The 12,403-nt window shown below is 36.6% G+C and overlaps 1 protein-coding gene across 4 annotated transcripts in view; it reads left to right on the top strand.

The window, feature by feature from the left end:
• Spidr (scaffold protein involved in DNA repair) overlaps positions 1–12,403 on the top strand; it is a 306,197-nt gene that overhangs the window by 191,553 nt on the left and 102,241 nt on the right. For 3 of the 4 annotated variants that reach the window (XM_036196155.1, XM_036196157.1, XM_036196154.1), the window contains exon 9: positions 10,857–11,043. In XM_036196155.1, coding sequence (XP_036052048.1) covers positions 10,857–11,043 — 187 coding nt within the window. Of the gene's footprint in view, positions 1–10,856; positions 11,044–12,403 lie in introns of those variants that run through there. The other variant, XM_036196158.1, reaches the window with a different exon arrangement.

The following is a 12,403-nucleotide window of genomic DNA, read 5'->3' as shown; positions in this document are numbered from 1 at the left end:
TTAGCTAGACTAAGTCTGTGTTTGCCTTCTGGTTTGGACTGACTTTACCAACGTAGGGGTCATTGCTTTCACGAGGTTCTTTTATTGCCATGCAGCTTGGACAAAGTGGATCTTTTGTTCTGAATTTCTCAAGTAAAAGTTCACTTAGGACATTTCATGTATTAGAGAAATATATTGTTTGTTTCATTTGATTTGAATGCACTATTCAAATGCTATAATTTATACTTAAATCTTGTACCATCTTGGTTTTTATTTTTGCCCCGTTTACTATTGTGTCATAAAAGTAGTTCCCCAAATTTAGTTTTGTTTTATGAAAATGCTAACATCTCCTTTCAAAAACATCTATCATCTAGCTAGCTAGCTAGCTATTTCTTTTTACCAGCTCAGGCTATGATTTAAAGTCACTATGAATTTCTCTTAAGACTTGCAAAAAATAAATTACTATCTTTGAGTGAGCGTTAGTGGAGACTCAGAGTCCAGAGAAGCATACACCATGGATCAACAAAGTGCAAAGCAACATAGCTGGTATTACAGTTGGACCACAAGCCTATATGTAGAGACTAAACTGACTTTATGCTCAGTAAGTCCCTGGAACAGTTTTGCCTATGAGTAAGAGCCTGGGATGCTGATGATTTACCAATATCTCAAAAACAATGCTTTTGGAATAAATGTCACCCTTCTAGTTGTTGCAGGAAATTTCTATGCTTTTAACAATACCCTGACATGTTCCAGTGGTTGTCTCTACAACAAATTCCTGAACTTCTAGAATATAGCAGCTGTTTATCTCACAATAGTGTATTCATTCCTGTGCTCAACTGAGTAATTAAAGACACCTAGTTAAGAATCTACCAAAAAGGGGCTGGAGAAATGGAAAGATGGTTCAGTAGTTAAGAACAATGGTTGTTCTTGCAGAGGACCTGGTTTCATGTAACCCATGTATAAATAATCCTTCTTTACAAATAAACAAATGATTTTAGTCCATTTTCCAAATAGTATTTTTCCTATAACTGAAACTTAAAATTTAACACTTGTAAATGATAGAAATGGAAGAATCCTTGATATACTATTTTAAATCAGAAATATATGAATTTCATAAGTATTAAAGCCAACTTTAAGTCTAGGTATCAATAACCACAAACCTAAACTCTCTATATAAAGGTAGTCCTGTCAGAATAAGAGCAGATTTGTCAAAAGAAACTTTACAAGCCAGGAATTTAAGCCAAAAAGGCTCAGAATGATGTATTTCAAGCCCTGGAAGTTAACTCCCAACACAGATGATTATACCTAGCAAAACTATTTATTGTAAAGGAAAGAGAAAGAAAAATCTTTCTTGGAAAAAAAAAAAAAGGCTAAAGGAATCCATGAGCTCTAAGCTAGCTCCACAGAAGACACCTAAATAATCCTTTGGACTAAAGAGAAAGATAAATACATTCATGAAGCTATGGGAAAGAATAAGCACCACAGTAATTAAGTAAACGAATGAGAGAAATATACCAAATACTGCAAAACCAACAAAATGACAGGAATTAATACACCTTTCAGGAATAACTCTGAATGTAAGTGCTTTCAGTTCCCTAGTCAAAAGATAGATAAAAGACAGAGTACTATATTCGAAGTTTTATTTGCTTTTTTCTTTTCTTTTTAAAAAGCAGGATCCATCTGTTTTTTACCTCCATGTAATATACCATACTGTCAAAAACAGATAGACAGGGCCTTTGGGTGAAAGAATAGAAAAGGGTATTCCAAGCAAATGAAACTAGGAAACAAGCAAATTTCAGCTGGCAGAAGTGAATTCAAATTGAAATTAATCAGAGGAGATGAACAAGATTACCTCAAAGTGGTTAAGAGAATAATACATTAAGAGAACATTACAATTTAAAAAACAAATATACCACTGAACACATGCTCATCCATGTGAGCTCACCATAATACAAGTATTATGTGTAAAGCAAACCCATTTTTTAGAAAAGCTCATGGAACTTTCTCCAAAATGAACAGTTTTAACAAATATAAGAAAATTATAGCAATTTTTATATGTCAAAATTGAATAAAAGAAGTCCACAAGAGAAACTGTAGAGCATACACAAACTCATAGAGATCGAATTACACATTAATGAATGATTAATGAGTCATTGAAAAAAATCCTAGAATAAAATGAAAATGAAAACACAACTACCAAAACCCATGAGATTCAATTAAGGCAGTCCTGAGAGGAAAGTTGACTACATTTTATAAAATAATAAGAGAGATCTCAAAAAAATAAATAAATATCTTAATGGTGTATCCTGGTGTGTTCACAAAACAAGAGGAAGCCAAACCACAACTCAATAGACTCAAAGAAATAATTAAGATCATAAAATAGAAAAGAAAAAATAAACAGTACAGAGAAGCAATGAAACAATTTGGTTCATTGAAAACAAATAAATCTGTAAACCCTAAGCCAAACTGACCAAGAGAGAGAGAGAAGATCCAAATTCAAGAATTAGAGATGAAAGGGAATCATGACAACAGATACTAATGAAATTCTGAAAATCAATAAATCTGAAGGAAGTGGATGATTTTCCTCTAGACATACAAAAATTAAGCTAAGAAGAGATAAATGATTTAAATAAATCTTAGCATATACCTCGATTGAAGTATTAATAAAAATACTTTCCATCCCGCAAATATCAAAGTCCAAATGGATTCATTGCTGAGCTCCACTGAACACTTAATGAAGAACTATTTTATTCAGTAAGATAGGAAAAGAAGGAATGCTACCCAAATCTTTTTTTTCCAGTCAATACGACTCTGACTCTAAAGCCAAATAAAGAAAACTATTAATCACCATTCTGTCTGGTGATTATGGGTGCAAAATTTCTCAGTAAAATATTTGCAAAACAAAATCAAGAAACTTCCTCTAGTATTAAGTTAGCTTCATCCCGGAGATACTGGGGTGGATCAACATTTTCAAATAAATGAATGTAATACATCATAAAAATGTAGTCAAAGACAGAAATTATGGTCATCTCAATAAATGCAGAAAAGACTTTTGATAAAACCCATCACAAAAAGCCCTAAAGAGGCTCAGCATACAAGGAACGTATCTCAACAAAATAAAGGCTATATATGAGAATTATATGGTTAACTTTCTACAAAATGGAGAAAAAAAGTGTGTCCATCGTTCTTCACTGTTGTCCATTATAGTCTTAGTCTTAGCTAGCATAATTTAAGAGATAGAAATAAAGGAACTAAAATAGGAAAATAAGTAAAATATCCTTTTTTGCAGATATGTTTCTATACGTAAGACCTTAAAGGTTTCACAATAAAACTCTTTTAACTCATAAGTACTTTCAGTAAAATGATCGAATAAAATTTAACATTCTTAGTGTTGGGAAGAAAATACATAATTCCATAAGCTATTCAAAAGCTGACATACCTGATTTTGTTTCTTTTAGAGATCTGAGAATGTATTTATTTTTGGAACTTGAACAAGAAATACCTTAGAAACTCTTTGCAATTTTTTTTTTATGTTTGGCAAAATATGTAGCATTTCTTTGGTAAATTTGTATCAGTAACTTGAAGCTGAAGATAATTTTTCCTTAGATTTAATATATTTGTCTAAGAGCAAATGGAATGTAAACATTTCTTGGATCACTATATTTCCTTGAACATGAAATTTGTACTGTTCATAATCTATCACTATACGGCAACTACAGTTGACCGCACTACAGTATACCTGCTTGTATATAGTGGTTTAATTTCAGTTATCATTAGCGATTAGGGTTCATTTTTTCTTTGTAGATTTAAACTACATTTTCAATTTTTTTTTAGATTTAAATGTATTTACAACATTTCCCCCTTTTCTTCCTTCCAACTCCTCCTGTGTACCACCCTTTTATTTTTTCAAATTTATGACCTCTTTTCCTTTAGTGGTTGTTACATAATGCATATGTATTCCTAAATATGTAAGTACAACCTGATCAGTGTGTATAATGTTACTTGTATGTGTATGACTTCCAGGCTGTAATGTAAGGGATTTGTGGCATTGCAGCTTGTAACCCAGTGAGTGACATTCAATCTTACAATCAGTGATCAAAAACCAGTACAGGTCTATGACTGCATGAGCAGAATGATAGCCACTAAAATGGACTAAAGCCATCATTTATAGAATAGTACATAGTTCTTGCCTGTAATTTCTCAGAACTAACGATCATTTTTTTAAAGATTTATTTATTTATTATGTATACAGCATGTATGTCTGCAGGCCTGAAGAGGGCACCAGATCTCATTACAGATGGTTGTGAGACACCATGTGGTTGCTGGGAATTGAACTCAGGACCTCTGGAAGGGCAGTCAGTGCTCTTAACCTCTGAGCCATCTCTCCAGCCCCAAACTAAGGATCATTTAAACTAGAGTACTATGTATATCATGACTTCACAACTGTTACATTTTCCAATAAACGAGAAGTGTGATGTTGTTTCATTTATCCTGTATTTATAATTATTTTGCCATCTAAATGGAATTTTAATTATTTGTTTAAGAATGAAAACACTGCATTAATGTATATTTTCAAGAGAAAAAATGCCAGTAAATGTAGAAAAAACGTTCAACTTTACTATCCACCACATAAATGCAACTATATTGAGATTCCATCTTGCTCCATGAGAATTGCTATCATTAAGAACAGTGAATAAGGGGCTGGAGAGATGTCTCCATATTCACATTAGGAGCACTTGCTGATCTTACATGAGACCCACACTCTATTTACAGCACTCACATGCAGCTTACAGGCTCCATAACTCTAATTCCAGGGGATCTGACAGCCTCTTCAGCCCTCCAAGGGCACCAGGCACACACACAGGGCACACATGTACATATAGGCAAAACACTCATATGCATAAAATCAAAATAAGTAACTTTTTAAAAAGAAAACAAGTAAAAATAAATGCCCAGTGAGACTCCATTGGAGAATGCTGATTTTCCTTTTGCCAGTGGACATCAATTACAGATAGCTTCTTGGTTAGGGGTCAGAACCCATGCCTGCTTCCTCCTCTCAGTGCTGGAACCCCATCTGACTTGAACCTGTGCAGGCACTGTGCATGCTGCCCCAGTCTCTATGAGCTCAGGTGTGGGACTTTCTCTGTCTGAAGACACTTTCCTCGGAGTCTGGCTCTTAAAATCTTTCTACCTCTCTCTTCTGCACAGGTTCCTGAGCCCCAAACGGAGGGCACCCAGTGCTCCAAAGTCTCTCTTTCTCTGCACATCATCCACTTGTGGGTCTCTGTGTTAGTTTCCACCTACTGCAAAAATAAGTTTCTCTGATGATGCCCGAGAGAGATGTTCTTAGGGGTCATTTTAATACTATGCTCCTTTAGCAGAACAATAATAATTTGGTTTTCTCTACCTTGTCCTTCTCTTCCATCCCTCTCCCCATTTCAGCCTCCCACTCTGGTCTTTTCCCTGTCTTTCCCCAACAATATGTTCTATTTCCCCTTCCTTGTGGAATCCTCTCCTCCTATGTAGTTCCTAACTAGGTACCTAAATTTCTGTGTTTATACATTTTGTAGCACACATATCAAAGGCTTAAAAGCTAACATCCATAAAAGAGTCTGGCTGATTTTTTTCTTTCTAGTTCCATCCATTTACCTGCAAATTTCATTTTTTAACAGCAGAATAATATTCCACAGTGTAAATATACCACATTTCATTGCCCATTCATCCACTCATTGCCAGCTAGGCTATTTCAGTTTCCTGCAATTACCAGTAGATCAGCAGTGAATTGGGATGAGCAAGTGTCTCTGGAATAAGATATAGAGACCTTTAGGCATATGCCCAAGGGTTGATGTACCTGGATTTTCAGGTAGATGTATTTTCATCTTTTTGAAGAACAGCCACACTGATTTCCACAGTGGCTTTAACAGTTCAGATTCCTACCAGCAATGAATAAGTGTTCCTCTTTCTCTATAATATTGCCAGCATGTGCTGTCATTTGTTTTATTGGTCTTGGCCATTCTGACTATAGTGAAATGAAATCTCAAAGTAGTTTTAATTTCTGTTTCCCTGATGACTAAGAATGTTGAAAAGTCATCTTTTGAAAACTGCCTGTTCAGTTCTGTACCCCAGTTTTAAATTCAGTTATTTCTTGATGTTCAAGTTTTTATCATACACACACACACACACACACACACACACATTAGATACTAATCCTCTGTCAGATGTATAATTGGCAAAGATACCTTTCCATTCTGTAGCCTGCCACTTTGTCTGCATGATTGTGTCTTTTGCCACACATGAGGTCCCATTTATTGATTGGTCTTAGTGCCTATGCTAATGGTGTCCTGTTCAGGGGGTTTTCTTCTCCTGTACCAGTGAGTTCAAAGGTACCCCCTACTTTCCCTTCTTTTCCTTCAGTCTAGCTGTTCTTGTGTTGAACCCCTTGATCCATTTCAACTTGAGTTTTGTGCAGGGTGATAAATGTGAATCTATATTCATTCTTCTTTATAAAACTATCCAATTTGATCCGCACCATTTGTTGAAGATACTATCTGTTTACTAGTGTGTATTTTTTTGGCTTCTTTGTCAAAAACCAGGAGGACTTATGTCTGGGTCTTCAATTTGATTCCATTGATCAAAGTGTCCCATATGTTTGGATATGTTATGTTTTCATTTTTATTCAATTCTTTAAAAGGTTTTGATTTTCTTCTTGATTTCTGTCTTGATCAATTTATTTTCTGTTGTTGATATTTAATTTTAATCTATGGTGGTTAGATGCATGGCATTCCAAACTTCAGTTTTCTTATATCTGTCAAGACATGCCTTGTTTCCTAATATGTGGTTTGTAGCCAGAGGCTTTTCTGCATCCTGCTTGGTCCTGCAGCTGCTTATAAAATAATCACTCAGAGGCTTATATTAATTATAGATGTTTGGCCATTGGCTCAGGCTTACTACTGGCTAGGTCTTACAACTTAAATTAATGCATTTCTGTTAATCCATATTTTTGCCACATGACCATGGCATTACTGGTCTGCTGGCATCTTGCTCTTGGGTGGCTGGATGGCGTCTGCTCCAACTCCTTCCTTCTTCTCCCTGTCTCTCTGCTTGAATATCCCACCTGGCTCTTATCCCTTCTTGTCATAGGCCAAAGCAGCTTTATTTATTAACCAATGGGAGAAACACATATTCATAGCATACAGAAAGACATCTAGCATCAGTGGTTAGTTTTGGAGAAAGTTCCATGAGCTGCTAGAAAGAAAGTGTAGATGAATTTCTAAGCAGTCTTATTAAATAAAAAACACAGAGCCAAATATAGGGATGAAAGCCTTAGAGATTGGGGAAATAGGAATAGCCACCAGCTAACCTTACCTCACCACACCGCAGCTTCCAAAGTGTGCTACTTCCTGTCTACTTGCACCTTTATTGTCTTGCTGTTCTGCCCTCTCATTGGCTTTTAGTCCAGCTACCTCACTTCCTTGTCATTGCCTGTCTGTACAAACCTCTAGGTCTGTATGGTTGGTACTGGGATTAAAGGCATGAGTCACCACCCTTGGCTCTGACAGAGACTCTGTCTGCCAAGTGATCAGATTAAGGGCGTGTGCTGCCACTGCCTGACTTTCATGTTTATTTAAAATGGCTTACTGTTTCCTGATCTCCAGGCAAACTTTATTTATTAACATATAGTTAAAATATCACCATATTTCAGCACAAATAAGTTATCATCACAAGAAAGCATATTGTTTTGTTTTGGGGTGAAATATTCTATAGATATCTGCTAGGTCCATTTGGTTTATAATATTATTTAACTCCAGCATTTCTCTGTTTATTTTTTGTCTAGTGACCTGTCTATTGGTGAGAGAGTTGTATTAAAGTCACCCACTATCACTTTATGAGGGTCAATAAGTGATTTTTAGCTATAGTCATGCTTCTTTTATGAACTTGGGTGTCCTTGTGGATAGTGCACCAATGTCTAGAATTGTCTTCAACACCAGAGATTTGCTCTTCTTGTAATCTGTTGGTGAGACTTACCACTGGTTTTTGTTTGACATCCTAAATTTTTCATTTACAGTTTATTTGAGTTTTGGTTTTTTTTAGTGATTCTATTTTTACTTTCATGTCTTGAACTGTTTTCATTATTTCGTTCAACTGTTTGTGATTTCACAATCTTCACTAAAGGTTTTATTTATATCCTCTTTAAGGTCCTTAAAGACGTAATTGCTATTCTGAAGTCTTTGTCTTGTGCTTCACCTATATTGCATTTTGCAAGGACTACAAGATAGGATTACTGAGTTTAGTGTGTGTGGGGTGCTGTCTTGACTCTTTATGTTTGTGGTTTTGTGCTAGGGTATAGAAATCAGGGGTTATGGAGTTTAAAGTGTTTCTTCATGTTAATATCTGGCCCTGTCTTTGGGGTAGGTGTTCTATTTTTGGTTTTTGTTAGCCTCTGGGTCCTAGGCAGGGTGGTGGTTACAGGCTTGCTGGAGTGCTTCCACTGTCTACTCAAAGCCACATCACAGTTTTTCATAAAAAGAGAATTAGTTAAATCAAATGGTCTTAGTTTTTCTCACTTATATGCTTTTTATATTTTAGTATGATTGCACAAATCAATGTATATTAATTTATAAATTAATGACATTCACTGATACATCTGTACATACACACATTTCATTAATCATCTATCTCCACCTGTGTGCAGAGATGGTCCTCTCCACTGCATTTGTTTTCAAAAGATTCTAGTTCTTTTGTCTTTCTGTATAAATTTTTCTTAATTTTGTATTTTTTCTTTCTTTTTCTGTTTTCTTTTCCCCCCTCTCCTGCCCTCCCCTCCCTTCACCTGCCCTCCCTATCTCACAGTGTATGTAGCCCAGGCTCTTCTGGACTGGAGACTTTTTACTCCAGCTTCTTGAGTCCCAGGATTGCAGTTGTAACCGCTATACCTGGCTTACTTTATTTTATTTTGTTTTATTTCACTTTCATTTGGGTTTTTGAGACAGTGTCTTCTCTGTTTAATGTGAGCTGGCCTGGAACTTATGATCCTCCTTCCTCAGCTTCCCAAGTAGTATGATTACAAGTATGTGTTGCCATAGCCTGCTTTCATATAAATTTTAGGGTAACCATGCGTGTGTGTGTGTGTGTGTGTGTGTGTGTGTGTGTGTGTGTGTGTGTGTGTATGTACATATATATGCAAAAAACTTAAAATGTTGGGATTTCAGTGGGAATTGTTGTAATTTCTATTCTTAGGTTGAGGTTCCTTAGTAGGGGAGAATTCAGTTTTTCAGTCCATAGTAAAGTATGTCCCTCTATTTACAAAGATTTTTTTCAGTGTTTTGTAGCCTCCGTGGTAAATTATAACATGTGAACTTGAAATATTTTTTCTCCCTTCCTTCACTCCTCCCACCCAACTTCCTTCCACCTTCCTTTTCTTCCTTCCTTCCTTCCTTCCTTCCTTCCTTCCTCCTTCCTTCCTTCTTCCTTCCTTCCTTCCTTCCTTCCTTCCTTCCTTCCACCTTCCTTCCTTCCTTCTTTCCTTCTACCTTCCTTCTTTCCTTCTACCTTCCTTCCTTCCTTTTTCATCCCTCCTTCCCTCCTGCCTTTCCTTCCTTCCTTTTTTTCTCAAAATCTTTCTGTATAATTTGTGCTGCCCTAAATCTTGTGGTTTCCCCTGTTTCAGCTTAATGAGTGCTAGAATTTTAGGCATGTATCACCATGTTCAGCTTATTACTGTAGTTATAATTTTGATGACCATATGTTTATTGAAAGTGTTGATTCGTTCTTTTCTTTGGGCCTTTGTGTAGAGAAAGTTGGCTCTTGTTGGGGCCAGTGATGGTTAGCATGATTTGTCAACTTGGTATAATGTAGAATCCTCTGGCAAGAGAGTCTCAATGAAGATTATCTACTTTGGGTTGGCCTATGGGTGTGTCTATGGGGAATTGTAATGAATGGATTTGGGACATTCCAGGCCACTGTAGATAGCACCATTCCCTAGGCAAGGGGTCCTAAACTGTATGGGTTGAGAAGTTTAGGCCTGGAGAGATGACTCAATGGTTCAGAACGGTGTTGCCCTTGCTGTTGCATTGTTTCTTGGGTCCTAAGGCGCGCGCTCTCTCTCTCTCTCTCTCTCTCTCTCTCTCTCTCTCTCTCTCTCTCTCATGTCTCTCAATATACCCCCATCTCTCTCTTTCTCTTCCTCCACTCCCTCCCTTCCTCCCTCCCAATAGTTGGTGTGCTGTCTTCTCCCTACCTATCAGTGTTGTTTAATGAGAGGAATAAGGTAACATGTATCAAATTCTTACTTCCAAAAACAGAGCTTTTTCTTATTAACAGCACATCTTGATTTAAAGACTATGCATTAAAGTGATGTATCACCTTAGAGCATGGAGAAGAATCTCAGAATTTTGTTTGGCATATTTTAGCTTGTTTGTCTCTTGAGCACCAATAATGTTGATGATTATGACTGGCTGGTATCAAGGGTCCAAGTTCCTTTGCCACTTAATGTTATATTCATTGAAAGATTAGATCTGCTTAAAACATAAGGTTTTGTTTGTAAATAATATCCAATTCACTATTTGAGTGCTTCTTTGATGCTCACAGTCTTTGCTCATTCTTAGCTGTATTTCTTCCTGAGAGAACATGGATCCTTCCGAAAGGGCTGAAGCTGTCAGGTTGTCAGGGATGGCTTTCTCTTTCTGGACTAATGTGTTCTAGATATCATGAGCAGTAGCTACTCCATGCCCTGGCATGAGTGGTCTTAGCCACTTATCATTAGGAGTGCTGTAATTTAGTGTACTATCTTGACTTCAACTGCAGCATTCCTTGTTTCACAAAAATATAAGGAGAACCCAAGTTGCAAATAAACTGATAAATTTCTTTTTCTTTTACAGGCAGAAACTTCTTATCCCAAATGGAACTTGTTCTATTATTCTGAATACTTATTTTTGTCAGAAGGCTATTGCAAAAGAAACAGTGCATGAAGTATACTGTCAGGACACATCTCATCCAAGAAGAAATATAACTTTGGCTCAGATGTTTAGAATTGAAGACATAACAAGTAGTTCATCCAGAAGTCAGGTAAATTCTCAATGACTGGTGATTCTTACACTTGTAATAATGTTGATATCTGGATTTGAATGTGAGAATATTCATCTTCTGTCTATATATGCTAGAGTGTGTTGTTATCTTTTTTGTTTGTTTGTTTTTCTGTTCTTCAAGACAGGGTTTCTCTGTGTAGCTTTGCACCTTTCCTGGAGCTCACTCTGTAGCCCAGGTTGGCCTTGAACTCACAGAGATCCACCTGGCTCTGCCTCCCAAGTGCTGGGATCAAAGGTATGCGCCACCACCACCCAGCTTGTTGTTCTCATTATTATGCCAAAAGATATGAAAACTCAGGGAGCATTTAGTCATGGTCTCATTATAACTTTTTATGTTTCCATTACTTAGCTTTAATCTTTATTTCAGTTTATTGCAACATGAAAGTTTTCAGCTTCATGTGGCTATGGTTAGCACATTAGGACTTAGAAAGTATTTTGTCTATTTTCATCTTGAAATTAAGAGTTATAAGTCTTTATTTATTGTATTTTCTAATTTTCTAGTGCCTATATTCCTTGAGATAAAGCTTTATAATTATGTTGGAAGTTATATTATAGAAATTGATTTAATGGAGCTTGGGGTGGAGACTCTGAGCTATTCCAAAATGAATTTGGAATTTCATAGTAATTCACTATTAGTGGGCAGGGTATGTATCCAGGAAGATTCTCCGTTTTGGGAATCTTTCCAGTACACTGGCCTCAAATCTCTGGATTAGCAGAATAACCTTAGAACAGAATAGTGAGATTAAAAGATAGGAGGAGGGAAAAATCAGAAACTGGCAAACCTTCACCCTGCTTGGAACCATATAAGAAACATCTTCCATTGACTATCAAAAGAAGTATCTGGAAGGTATAATTTGAGGAAGGCACTAAAGCTGCCCTATGACCTCCACACACATGCCAGGTAATGCACGCAAGCACACACACATGGGGGTGGGGGATATTAAATAAAAAAATAAAAATTAAATTTGTAAAAGTGTACTTTTAAACAGTTCATACTATGTAAAACTATTAAGATACATTTTGTTAGATAACAGTAACTATGTAGCATACTGGTAAAGAATTTAAGGGGGCTGGAGAGGGCTCAGCAGTAAGAGTGTCTTGCTGCCAGTTGGTGGTGGCTCGTGCCTTTAGTCCTAGCAGGTTAATTTCGGAGGCAGAAGCAGGTGGCTCTCTGAGTTTGAGGCTAGCCTGGTCTACAGAGCGAGTTCTACATAGGTGGCTGCTAACTGACTGTAGCTGCAAGAGATCCGATCCCTCTTCAGTCCTCCACAGGTTCCTGCGTACATGTTTGCAAACTGACACTAAAGAAAAATAAAATAGGATTTTGGAAGCGTGTGCCT

Source organism: Onychomys torridus, chromosome 8 (assembly GCF_903995425.1).
Source record: "Onychomys torridus chromosome 8, mOncTor1.1, whole genome shotgun sequence".
In the NCBI taxonomy this organism is placed as follows: domain Eukaryota; kingdom Metazoa; phylum Chordata; class Mammalia; order Rodentia; family Cricetidae; genus Onychomys; species Onychomys torridus.
The sequence above is the reverse complement of the archived record's forward strand: the minus strand, read 5'-3'. Positions and strand labels throughout refer to the sequence as shown.